General features: G+C 45.9%; 1 protein-coding gene across 5 annotated transcripts in view; it reads right to left on the reverse strand.

Moving 5' to 3' along the window:
• Positions 1-12,235, reverse strand: part of LOC119963843 (transcription factor COE3-like) — a 519,394-nt gene extending 507,159 nt beyond the window's left edge. For 3 of the 5 annotated variants that reach the window (XM_038793188.1, XM_038793190.1, XM_038793189.1), the window contains exons 1-4: positions 11,858-11,991; positions 10,291-10,447; positions 9,483-9,546; positions 7,698-7,753 (exon numbers count right to left, since the gene is read on the reverse strand). In XM_038793188.1, the coding sequence (XP_038649116.1) occupies positions 7,698-7,753; positions 9,483-9,546; positions 10,291-10,447; positions 11,858-11,991 (411 nt within the window). Of the gene's footprint in view, positions 1-7,697; positions 7,754-9,482; positions 9,547-10,290; positions 10,448-11,857 lie in introns of all 5 variants that reach the window. The other 2 variants (XM_038793191.1, XM_038793187.1) reach the window with 1 other exon arrangement.
• Between the last annotated feature and the right edge of the window lie 1,062 nt (positions 12,236-13,297).

A 13,297-nucleotide genomic window follows, 5' to 3' on the forward strand; every position in this document is an offset into this window, starting at 1 on the left:
TTAGGCCCAAGACTGGCAAATTTCAAAGGGAGCAACAATATGTGCTGCAGGGTGCTGACTCTCCTGATTGGTCGAGTCAAGTTAAGTGCTTTGGAAATGTGGTTACTTCTATAGACACAAGGGCGGCACAGTGATACAGTGGTAAGCACTGCTGACTCACAGCACTTGGGCCCCGGGTTCAATTCCAGCCTTGGCTAACTGTGTAGAGTTTACACGTTCTCGCTGTGTCTGCGTGGGTTTTCTCCGGGTGCTCCGGTTTCGGCCCACAGTCCAAAGATGTGCAGGTTAGCTGGATTGGCCATGCTAAATTGCCCCATAATGTCCAAAGGTTAGGTGGGATTACAGGGATTCCATGGTTGTGAATGTTATTTAAGGGCAGAACAGTGATGCAGTGGTTAGCGCAGCTGCCTCACGGCACCGAGGTCCCAGGTTCGATCCCGGCTCTGGGTCACTGTCCGTGTGAAGTTTGCACATTCTCCCCGTGTCTGCGTGGGTTTCACTCCCACAACCCAAAGATGTGCAGGGTAGGTGGATAGGCCACACTAAAATTGCCCCTTAATTGGAAAAAATGAATTGAGTACTCAAAAAAATTTTTTTACGTGAATGGTATTTAAATTTGAAGCTAATTGCTTTTCAATCAAATACAGTGCTTGGTAATCTTAATACCAATTTCTGTAGTGATTATATTTTTTAATTCGGTCATGGGATATGACTGCCACTGACTAGGTCAGCATTTGTTGCCCAACCCTAATTGCCCGTGAGAAGGTGGTGTGGGCTTTTCACAGTAACTTCATTTGAAGCCTACTTGTGATAATAAGCGATTTTCATTCATTTCATGAGCAGCCTTTTCGAAGCACTGCGGTCCATGTGGTGTAGGTGCATCCACAAATATCTGAAGAGGAAGAAAATGACAGAGCTAGGGAATCAATGGCAGGCCATTAGAGTCATACAGCACGGGGGGCCATAATGGTTAGCACAATTGCTTCACAGCTCCAGGGTCCCAGGTTCGATTCCTGGCTTGGGTCACTGTCTGTGCGGAGTCTGCATGTTCTCCCCGTATCTGCGTGGGTTTCCTCCGGGTGCTCCGGTTTCCTCCCACTGACCAAGCATGTGCAGGTTAGGTGGATCGGCCATGATAAATTGCCCTTAGTGTCCAAAATTGCCTTAGTGTTGGGTGGGGTTACTGGGTTATGAGGATAGGGTGGAGGTGTGGGGCTGGGTGGTGTGCTCTTTCCAAGAGCCTGTGCAGACTCGATGGGCCGAATGTCCTCCTTCTGTACTGTAAATTCTATCTCTGAAAAAGAGACCCTTCAACCCAGCGTGTCTGCGCCATCCATGAAGCACTTACCTATTCTAATCCCATTTTCCAGCACTTGGTCCATAACCTTGTATGCTATGGCATTTCTCGTGCTCATCTAAAACCTTCTTAAATACGGTGAGGGTACCCGCCTCTACCACTATTTCAGGGAATGAGTTCCTGATTAACACCATGTATGCATGCAATGTATGCAATGTATGCATTTAGCACAGGGCTAAATTGCTGGCTTTGAAAGCAGACCAAGGCAGGCCAGCAGCACGGTTCGATTCCCGTATCAGCCTCCCCAAACAGGCGCCAGAATGTGGTGACTAGGGGCTTTTCACAGTAACTTCAGTTTAGGGGCTGGTTTAGCTCACTCAGCTAAATTGCTGGCTTTTAAAGCAGACCAAGCAGGCCAGCAGCACGGTTCGATTCCCGTATCAGCCTCCCCGGACAGGCGCCGGAATGTGGCGACTAGGGGCTTTTCACAGTAACTTCATTGAAGCCTACTCGTGACAATAAGCGATTTTCATTTCATTTTTCATTTCACCACCCTTTGGGTGAAAAAGCTTAAACTCCAATCTCCTCTAACTCTCCTGCCGCTTACCTTAAATCTATGCCCCCTGGTTATTGGACCCCTCTACTAAGGGAAAAAGTTCCTTCCTATCTACGCTATCTATATCCGTCATAATTTTGTACACCTGAATCAGGTCCCCCCTCAGCCTTCTCTGCTCTAAGGAAAACAATCACGACTTGACCAGCCTCTCTTAACAAATATATATGTCTGTGGATGAAATGTCAGCAGACAATGAGCCAAGAACTTTCCTTTAGGCAGCATAATCTTGGAAGAAAATAGAATAGAATAGAAAGGAATACAATACAATAGAACAGAATAAATAGAATAGAATAGAATAGGGATAGCTCTACAAAAGAGCTAGCACAGGCACACTAGGCCGAATAGCCTACTCTCTTCTGGATCAATATATGGTCCTACGGTAATGGCACTACTAAAATTTCTTATGTTCTCCTGAGACAGATGTGAGACGCAAATTCTGGGCATTCTTCGATCTATTCAGCAGTCTGCGCTCTGAACATGTTTCAATCTCCTCCTCATTAACACATTACAAGGTAAAGCAAGTATTTTTGCTCTGGGTGAGGGTTCTAATGGCAATTACTAATATTAAACAAGCAAATCTGTAACCCTTTCGTTGCAGACTATTTAAGAATTAATTCTGCAATTTGCTTAACCTACCAACAGGAAAAGGGGGGCAAAAGTGACCATTTTAGACACCGCATTTTTCTTCTCCCGTTTTTGTTTTAATTATTTTTTTTATTTTTCCAATTAAGGGGCAATTTAGCATGGCCAATCCACCTACCCTGTACATTTTTGGGTTGTGAGGGTGAGACCCAGGAAGACAGGTGGAGAATGTGCAAATTCCACACGGAGAGCGACCCGGGGCCGGGACTGAATCCGGGTCCTCGGCGCCGTGAGGCAGCAATGCCAACCACTGTGCCGCCCCATTTCTTCTCACACTTTACTGTCTAAAACACTGGCATCTACCCGGCAATGTGGAAAATTGCCCAGGTATGTCCTATACACAAGGAACAGGAAAGATCCACCCCAGCCAATGACCGCCTCATCAGTCTGCACTGGATCATCAGGAAAATGATGGAAGGGGTCATCAACAGTGCTATCAAGCGGCACCTACTCAGCAATAACCTGCTCACGGATGCTCATCTTGGGTTCCGCCAGGGTCACTCAGCTCCTGAGCACATTTCAGCCTTGGTTCAAACGTGGACAAAAGAGCTGAATTCCAGAGGTGAGGTGAGACTGAAAATTTGATCGAATATGGCATCAAGGGGCCCTAGCAAAACTGGAGTCAATGGGAATCAGGGGGTGACCCTCTGCATTTATTTTGACATTGTGAACATCTGCCTTCTTTTATTACAAAATAGAAGGAGTAATAACATTAAAAATAGGAGCAGGAGCAGGCCATTTGGCCCTATGAGCCTGTTCCACCCACCATTCAATATGATCATGGCTGATCCTCTATCTCAGCACCATACTCCAGCCCTCTCCTCATACACCTAGACACCTCTAGAGTCTAGAAATCTATACATTTCCTTCTTAACTATATTAAGCGGATTGGCCTCCACACCCTCCTGAGATAGAGAATTCCACAGGTTTACCACCCTCAGTGAAGCGATTTCTCCTTCTCGGTAATCCACCGGTTAATACAGTAATTATTCCATGATGCAATTGGATTATGGATGATCTGTATCTCAAATTCCATATTCTTGTCTTATTTCTGAAACCCAAAATACACTTGCCTAACAAAATTCTATCAACCTCAGCTTTGTCATTTTTAATTGACCTCCCAACAGCTACGTAGGAGCAGAATATACAAATTTCCACTGCCCCTTGTATGAAGAAGGGCTTCCTCACATCACCTCTAAATGGACAGGCTCTACTATTGAGGGTATGCTTCTTTGTTCTGGACTGCTCCACCAGACAGAGCAAATACTTTCTCTCTGTTTACCCTATGAACACCTTGAACTGTCTTATAAAAACCTTAATTAATTAAATAGGAACATAGGTATTAGGAGTGGGCAATTCAGCCCTTCGAGCCTGCTCCGCCATGCAATCAAATCATGGCTGATCTCTTCCTGGTCTCAAATCCACCTCCCTATCTGTTCCCTATATCCCTTTAATCCATTTTTTAATTAGAAATATCTCTAACTCCTTCTTGAAACCATTTAATGACTCAGATTCACCGCACTTTGGGTCAGCAAGTTCCACAAATTTATCACCCTCTGCGAGACGTAGTTCCTCCTCATTTCAATTCTAAATCTATCGCCTCTCTCCCTACATCTGTGAGCTCTCGTTCTAGATTTCCCTACGAGGGAGAACATTTGGTCTCCATTTGCTTTATCCACCCCTTTTAGTATTTTATAAACCTTGATCAGATCCTTTATCACCTTTCTAAACTCCAGCGACTATAATAATAATCTTTATTAGTGTCTCGGTAGGCTAACTTAACACTGCAATGAAGTTACTGTGAAAATCCCCTGGTGGCCACACTATGGCGCTTGTTGGGGTACACTAAGGAAGAATTCAGAATGCCCAATTCACCTGATAAGCCTGTCTTTCGGGACTTGTGGGAGGATGCCGGAGCAGCTGGAGGAAACCACACAGACATGGGGAGAACGTGCAGACTCCGCACAGACAGTGACCCAAGCTGGGAATTGAACCCGGTCCTTGGTGCTGTGAAGCAACAGTGCTAACCACCGTGCTACCGTGCCACCCCTTAAGCCCAAACTGTTTAATCTCTCCTCATACGTCAACTCTTTCATCCCCGGAATCAATCTAGTGAACCTCCTCTGAACTGCCTCCAATGCCACCACATCCTTTCTCAAATAAGGAGACCAAAACTGGACACAATACTCCAGATGTGGTCTCACTAACACCCTATACAACTGCATCAATCTATACTGTATTCCTTTATCTTCATAAAAGTAATTTGTACATATGACAGGAGGTGTGTAAATTCCAATTCTGGGTTTAAGAAGGTAAGTAGCATTATAGGCAACACGCTTGATTGAGATAAAGTAAGGAGAAAATGATTCATGTAACAGAAGTGTTGGGAACATATTTAATGTTATTGCAAAAGAACCGGATGTGACTTTTATTTTGTGCAGAGTGTTTGTGAACTAATAGGCTGGTGAAAGCAGATTCCATTGTGATATTCAAATGATATTTGGATAAAGCCATCAAGGAGGGAGATTTATACCACTGTGGGGTAAGTGAAGGGGAGTGAAATCAATTAAACAGCTCTTTCAAAAGCATTGGTACAATGGGCCGAATGGCCTCCTTTTGTGCTGTAATCCTCTTGGTCCATTTCACTTCCTGGACTGTATTGGGTCATCTGAGAGAGTCAATGAATGAATTAGTAGAATTCCTGCTTGCTGGCCCTTCTCTGCGTTTCCTCAGGAGATTATGTGAGGATGAGGGAAGTGCTCTGGCCCACCATGGCATGAGAGGCAGGTTCGATGGACCAACTGCTCTTGGATGGTCAAGGAAAGGCCGAACTGTCCCATCCTGAAATTCTGTTCAGTGTTGCACTTCCATCTCAATGGCCGAATACAAATTCAGCCTGACTGATATTAAATATGCCCCTATGTCTGCAGGTCGCAAAATCAGTTCCCAGTAGGCACAAGCCAGCAGCGCACAATTACCCTCAATTGTCATTAACTTTCTAAACTGATTCAGAGAGAATGCTGGCCTTGGAAATGTACACAGGAAGTGGAGTGGGGGGGGGGGGGGCAGGGCTAGTGGTGTTCTGATGCTGGGGTGCTATCACATTGTTCGGGCATGGCAGATGAATTTAACTTTCTCTGTATCTCCTCCAGGAATGTCCAATGGTAATGGATAGTGGAAGATTTACTCTGTATCTAAACGGTGCTGTACTTTCCCTGGGAATATTGGATGGGACAATGTAGAGGGAGTATTGCGCGGTATCAAACCCATGGTCTATGTGCCCTGGGAGTGTTTGATGGGGGCAGCATAGAGAGAGATTTGCTCTGAATCTAACGCTATGTTGTACCTGTCCTGGGAGTGTTTGATGGGACCACGTAAAGGGAGCTTTATTCTGTATCTTACCCCATCCTGTACCTGTCCTGGGAGTGTTTGATGGGGACAGCATAGAGAGACTTTTACTCTGTATCTCACACATGGTGTATCTGCCCTGGGAGTGTTTGATGGGACAGTGCAGAGAGAGCTATAATCTGTATCTAGTCCTACGCTGTACCTGTCCTGGGATTGTTTGACGGTGACAATGTAGAAAGAGCTTTACTCTGTATCTAACCAGTGCTGTACCTGTCCTGGGTGTTTGCTGGGGGACAGTTTAGAGGGAGTTTTACTCTGTACCTAACCAGCGTTGTAGCTGTCCTGGGAGTGTTTGCTGGCGGACTGGGTAGAGGGAGCTTTACTCTGTATCTTACCCCGTGCTGTACCTGTCCTGGGAGTGTTTGATGGGGACAGTGCAGAGGGAGCTTTACTCTGTATCTTACCCCGTGCTGTACCTGTCCTGGGAGTGTTTGCAGGCAGACTAGGTAGAGGGAGCTTTACTCTGTACCTATCCCCGTTCTGTGCCTATCCTAGGAGTGTTTGATGGAGACAGTGTAGAGAGAGTTTCACTCTGTATCTAACTCATGCTGTATATGCCCTGGGAATGTTTGGTGCGGACACTGAGTGTCTGAATTGGAAGGAATAGTCATTATCCTTCCTCATGATTAACATCCATCAGTTTGAAGAACAAAAAATAAAAACAAAAGGGAAAATGTCTGGTAAATTGGAAAGGGGGTGATTTAATCCTCAATAAATTCTTATTGAGGATTTGCTATTATTAGCAAAAATCTGGAATTATTTCAAATGGTGTGTTGAGTAAAGCAGTGTCGTGCTTCGCCTTCATAGTTGGCTGAATTTGAAATGCACAGTTTTAAAGCTGTCCTTAAAGAAAATAATTGAAATAATATTGAAAGCACCAATATTAATGTCACTTGTTGTTTCTGACGTACAAGGAAACAAAGGCAAATAAATCTCCATTCACTTGCATTCGACTGCCTGCCGAATAAATTACTCGACCGAAAAGCGGGCAACCAGACCAAATGTTGCGTGAACATTTTGCAAACTGCAACCCGAGGCCGGCGTTTAGCCGGTGCGATCGATCGGCTCTCATTTCCGTATCACGCGAGCGCAAAATGCGGAGCAAGCAATTTGGCACCTCTGCAGCATTGCGGCAAAACTCTGCCTGAGCATACGCTGCACCCGGGGGGGAGGGGGGGGGGGGGGGGTGCGGATGGAGGGGGGTTGCATGTGAAAGAAGAGGTGGTGATTTTTTTTGGCAAAGGGGGCAGAATCAGGAGAATCCTGCCCAAATCAAAATGAATTACAGTGGCGATGCTGAAGAACACATCTTGCAGCTATTGATTACCAGCAGAGGAAGACACAACACACAACAATTCAATACTTCAAAGTCTCGCCCTGTTGCTATTAATAACAAACAGAGACAGACCCACCGCATCGTTAACATGGGTCCACAGTGTTTACATTACCCAAGCTCATTTTAAAACATAATTTCATTTGAAAATCATGCAATTGTGGGTGACAAAAAACAGATCGTTTTAACAACAACAAAAACCCACATTCTTTTCTTTTTTTTAAAATGTCCAAGCATTTGATTTTGAGAATTCACCAGTTTCGTTTTAGCCAGATTAATTTATCAAATTGAGAGGCACAGTTTATTTGGGGAAGGTGCTCAAATTTGGAAGGCATCAGTAAATTCTGACTCAATAATCAGATAGATTTTTTACTGCTTATTTGACAATGGAAAACCCCTACCTGTTTGGTCATTGAGTCTATGAGCCGTACAAATAAATCCTGTTCTGTTCGAATTCCTGTGTGGGAAGGTGAAAAAGCATGGAATAAATTCAGTGAAATTTTCCTTCTGCAATTTAAAACAAAAATTCAGACCATCCCCTGCTAGAATGTGGGGGAGTTATTTTAGTGTTTTGGGAGAAAGAGTTTTGTAGGAACATGCTCCTCAGCTGCGATGGCTGAGGACCACATATTCCAAAACAACCAAGGCCATTCATTGTTAGGAAGTGAAAATGGAACCGTCAGAGGAGGTCCAACATTAAAACCTGTCTGGTTACAGATGCTGCCAGCTGTGCCGGGCATTTCCAACATCTCTTTTTTTTTCAGATTGGCATTTGTGAAAATTACCCCTCTCCCTCTATCTCGTGTCGCCCCTTGTCCAATTCCTCCAACTTTCCACGTCCCTCTCAAGTCTGTCTCCCCTGCAGATATCCACCCCCTCCCCTTCACCCCTCTCCATCCCTATCCTCAGAGTGCCCACGTTGTATTTCACCCGCGAGCTTTCATGTTTCCATGTTGCCTTTTGTAAAGAAAATCTGATACGTGCTCCCCCCCCCCCCCCCCCCTTACACCGCTGTTTGTATCTTTCTCACCGGGAGTGGAACTCAGACAAGGGGCGGTGCCGGGTTTTATTTTAGAATGAAATGCAACTCGCTTGTTAATTCAACAAAGCCCGACAACAGATCCGGGTTGATCATTGGATGTGTGGATGTATGTGTGTGTGTGTATGTGTATATATATGTTTGTGTATGTGTAATGTATGTATGTGTGTATGTACGTGTGTGTGCACATGTGTATGTATGTATGTATATGTGTGTGTGTGTATATATGTATGTGTGTGAATGGGACATATTAAAGGTGAAAGTTAATTTCACAAGGGCCAGTTAAAGGCGAAGCGAATCTCCCACATCCTCACGCACACACACAGGCAAGCGTCGCATAAATACATTTAGCACTTCACAACTCGTGTTAACTGCTCGTTAGAAATATCGTCAACTTTTATATCACTGGCAATTTTAAACGCGATTAAAATGTTATCTTACATCAATGTGGAGCTAATTTTGAGAGTTCAGCCTGTTAAGTAAACGATTCCTTCGCCAAGGCGGAACTCAGATTTCAACGCCCATTTACCAGGCATTTTACTTCAAATAAAATGAAACCGCTTTAATGCATTTATTAAATTATTTTCCCTAAGCGTCAGAAAAACTATATTTACACAGACCCATTTTTTAAAAAATCATTGACTTCATGTAAAAGTTCCTGTGCAGAGGTTCTGGGAATCCACTTGATCCCCACACCCATCCATCGCGCCTTTCGACCTGGTGTATGATGTGTATGTTTCCCGCAGAATTGGTAAACAGTTTACAAGAGCTAACCCAACTTCAGAAAATATCAACAGCAACAGCGCGTTTTCCAAATCGGAATTCGCTATCTCTGGTTGGCTGGGCGTTTGCATTTATTTTAGGAGTTTTGACAAGGGTGAATTTTTGTTCATTTCCACCCTTGTCATTTTTAAAAACGCGCGATTGTCATTGTTTTTATTTTGGTATTGCCTCTGCTGCGTTTAATGGTGACTAGTCCATGCAGCCAAGGATCTGACCTCTGAACGAGCAGCCAGTATCCTCCCTCCATGCAATTAAAAGGCAATTAAAAGGCAGCCTGGGTCTAAAGGATGGCAAAGCATAGGTGTGATTTGGGAAGTTTGTTTTGGTGTCTGTTCGATCTGGTGAATCTGCCCGTGGGTCTTACCGTTGCTGTACAGGAGCTGTAACTTGTAGTGAACGCCGTTGTTGGTTTTTTCCCCGTTGTGCTCCTGGGGAGAAGCGAGGACAGTATCAAGCGTCAGTTCAGATCGAATGCATGCCACATTAAATGCAACTTTGCATTTCTCCAAATGTTATTGACACCCCCCCCACCCCGCAAAAAAAAAGAACAGGTGAAACAAAAGTTCAGCACATGACTGCTGAGCGTGGCGGGAATGCCAGGCCACCCTGGGTGTTTACAGCATTTTCTGTATGTTTTTAAAATATATATATATATACACTAAATACATAGGGTGAGGAGAAATCAGCAGTCCCTCTCAGTCTCTCCCTGTCTCCTCGACTCCAAGTATGTTTGGACCTGGAGTCAACGTGGGGAGATTAAAAAATAGACCGAGATGAAGAAAGAGAGATGGAGGGACAGGATGAAAATCTGGGGGGGGGGAAGATTTTTAAACACTTGGGAGGAAATTCAAAATAAGTACGTTTGAAAGTAGGCAAATGGGAAAGGTGGGGGGGGGGGGGGGGGTGAGATAACACGATGAAGAGATTGCCAACTGGGAAGGGTTTCTGAACTTCATCTCCAGAATAGAAAATAAAACCAACTCGAGGGGGGCGAAGGAAACATTTTTTTAAAAACAGCAAGAAGTGGCCACAACACCTGGTCGAAACAAAAAAGGGTAACATGGGTGGGGGAAGAGGAAGATTAAAGGGGTTTGTAAAGGAGAGCAAAGGGGAGGTAGAATGAATGAGAAGTTTTTTTTCAATAAAATTGTGAAGAGGGGGGTGACACTTACTTTGTCCTTCTCTACAAAGTCCACGAACGCCGTCCTCTCGATTTCCACAGGTTGACCCTGCCGGTCATAGAGAGCCAACACGAAGTGGAAGAAGTTGGATTTGCGGAGGTTGGAGGGCGGTTGTTTCTCAAAGTGTGACCGGGCTAAACCGACCCCACTGCGGCAGGAGGAGTAGGAGGAGGTGGAGGGAAACCACAACACACAAAACTCCGGTTAAATGGGACAACATTTTGTTTGGTGTGCAAACCCGCATCGTAAAACAATCGGAAGAAACAGCGAGAGAGAAATTGAGGGGGGGGGGGGGGGGGGACGGGACACCTGAATGAGTGACAACTTGTGGAAGGCGAAACCTTAACCCAACCCTCGTTGGAGAGGAGTTTGGAAAATGGGATTAAAAGTTCAGGGAGGTGATCAGCACCTTTTTTTGCCGGGGGACAAGGACGGGGTGGTTGGTAACTTTGATCGCTGCACCCATCCCTGTTACACTGGGCCGGGACGCAGAGGGGGTTGCTTGTAAATTTAAAGGAGGAAGTTTGAAGAAGATAACGGGGAAGAATGCAAAACGTTGTTTTTTTTTTAATTTTGCGCGTGTCGTTTTGCAAGTGACGGATACATTTTTGCTGGAGCTGGTTGCAATGCAAAAGGAGGGGGAGAGCCGTGAGGGAAAGGAGGGGAAGAGTTAAAGGAGGAATTGAGGAAGAGAGAAACTAAAAGGGGGGGAAATAGAACCCTCCATTTGAAACGTTATGTTCGGGATTTAAAATTACCCAGAGTCAGGAGGTGAAGACGGGAAGGATGAGGAAGGGAGGAAGGAAAATTAAAGCAGAAAATCCCGATGAAATTCCTAGAAATCAGGACGAGGGCAGCCGCAATGTTATTGTTAAATGTTGGGATTTTTTTTGTTTTCACCCAGTGTGAGAGAGATGGGGGGAAATCGGGGAGAGAGAGAGAGAGGCTGAAAGTTTTCCAAAACATGTTCCGAGTGAAGTGGCCCAGGTCTGTTCAAAAGTGACAGCGTTTAATAATCTGGCCAAAAGATGGAGCGGAAAGAGAGAACGGAGTGGAATGAGAAACAGGAGGGGAGAGAGAGAAAGAAAGAGGGGAAGAAAGATAAGACACGTACAATTAGAGAAGGCAAAGGGGCGGAAAGGAAAGAGAGAGAGAAGGGAGAAAAAAATCAGGAAAAGACGGAAACAAATGAAGAAGAATCAACAGTAGAAAAGAGGGGGGGGGGGCTGAGGAAAGGGGGAAAGAGAACAGGGGCGAAGGAGAGAGTAGATAGAGAGAGAGAAAAAGACAACGCGTGGAAAAATAACGGTGAAGTCCAGGACTGAACGTGTATTTTTCACCGGACTCATAGATTCGTGTTCAGAGGACAGCTAGCAAAAGGGGGCGAACGCGGTGCAAAGTGCCAGAGTTAGGAGCTGCTGGTAAGTGGGTTGGGGGACGTGAATTGGAAGGGGGGGGGGGGGGGCAACTCGGTAACTGGGACATAGAAGAAAAATCGAAGCAATAGTAAAGCGCACCCTCCCCTCCCCAAGAAGGTATTGGGGCTCCGCACACTAACCTCTGAGCCGCTGTGTTTGCGTCCAATATCCCGCCCGACTGCATCCAGGAACGGACAGAGTTCATCCCAGCCACCAAGGGCTCTTCTTTCATGGTTATCCCGGCTCTCGGAATGCTTTCTTGAATGGCAAACATCAAAGCAGCCTTGGTTGTTTGTCTGTCTGCCTTGTTTGTTTGTTTGTTTGCTGTCTTGTGTTATGCGTTGTGCTTCCAAGATAGACACAATAGTTAATTCCGGGAGATTTCCCCTTGTGTGTGTGTGTGTGTGTGTTGTGTGTCTGGCGGATCAATTTCACTGAAAAGCTTCGCAGGATTTCGCTGTCTCTCCGCTGGGCATAACAGATTCCCCCTCGAGCAGTCAATTGATCTGTCTTCACTCCCCCCCCCCCCCCCCCCTACTCTCCCCTGCCCTTGATCGGAGAAGAGTTGTTGCTGGCACTTGGGAGAATTGCTCTCACTGAGAGATCCGCATGTTGCCTTTCTCCTCTTGAAGAGAGATCTTCCAATTCTGCTGAATAAAGTTGAAAGCGGCTAGAGCAGCAGAATGTGATATTTGTTCATTTAAAGAGAGAGAGAGAGAGAGGAGAGGGGTAGCACGTGAAAAAGGAATCGACAGCTCCTGGTGGTCGGAGCGTTGCGAATAGTGAGTTATCCATATACCAGCCCAGAAGCTGAGGAGGGGTTTTTCTGTTTGCTTGCCTCTCCACCACTCCCCCCCCTCCTCCTCCTCCTCCCTCCCCAGGGGGAGACAAGCCTGGTTTTGAAGATCTGCAATTGCCTCCTATCCCCTTTCTCCCTCTCCCCCCCCCCCTCCCCTCCCCCCTCCCCCCTACCCTCCCTCCCTCCTCCTCCCCGAGTCTTTGTGTCTCTGCTATCCCAGAGGAATGTTACCTTCTCCCGGGCTTGCCAACTCTCCCTCCCTCCCTCCCACCCCGGGGAGAGAGAGAGAGAGACAAGAGGCAGAAAGAGACACACACACACTAGCTGCCTGTGATTGACAGGCGGGAGGTGGGACCTGTGCACTCCAAATTTGGACATCTTAATTTAAATCTCTCTGGCTGGCTCCATTCAGGATTGGTTTAGAGGCTGGGGCGGGTTTGGGATGATGACATCGCTTTCCACGATCGTCATCACGTCCCCCCCCCCCCCCCCCCCCCTCTCCCCAACCACAACCACCCTCCTCCTCCACCCCCAGTTCCAGATTTTTTTAAAGTGTGAAATCCCAGGTAACAATGTCACTTTAACTCTTTGACAACCGGCTAAATCACAAGACCAACCGTGTAAGGTCTTTAACAACCACTGTTGCCCGAGGGGCTGGTACCCGTGTTAAACCCCCTGGGACTCTGTGCTAAATTCCCAAGTGTGTGTCACTGTGCATGGCAGAATGCAACATGACCCATGTGTATAGTTTGGACAGGATTGCAGTCCCTGGAAGGAAAAT

The sequence above is a fragment of the Scyliorhinus canicula genome, chromosome 3, assembly GCF_902713615.1.
Source record: "Scyliorhinus canicula chromosome 3, sScyCan1.1, whole genome shotgun sequence".
Classification (NCBI taxonomy): domain Eukaryota; kingdom Metazoa; phylum Chordata; class Chondrichthyes; order Carcharhiniformes; family Scyliorhinidae; genus Scyliorhinus; species Scyliorhinus canicula.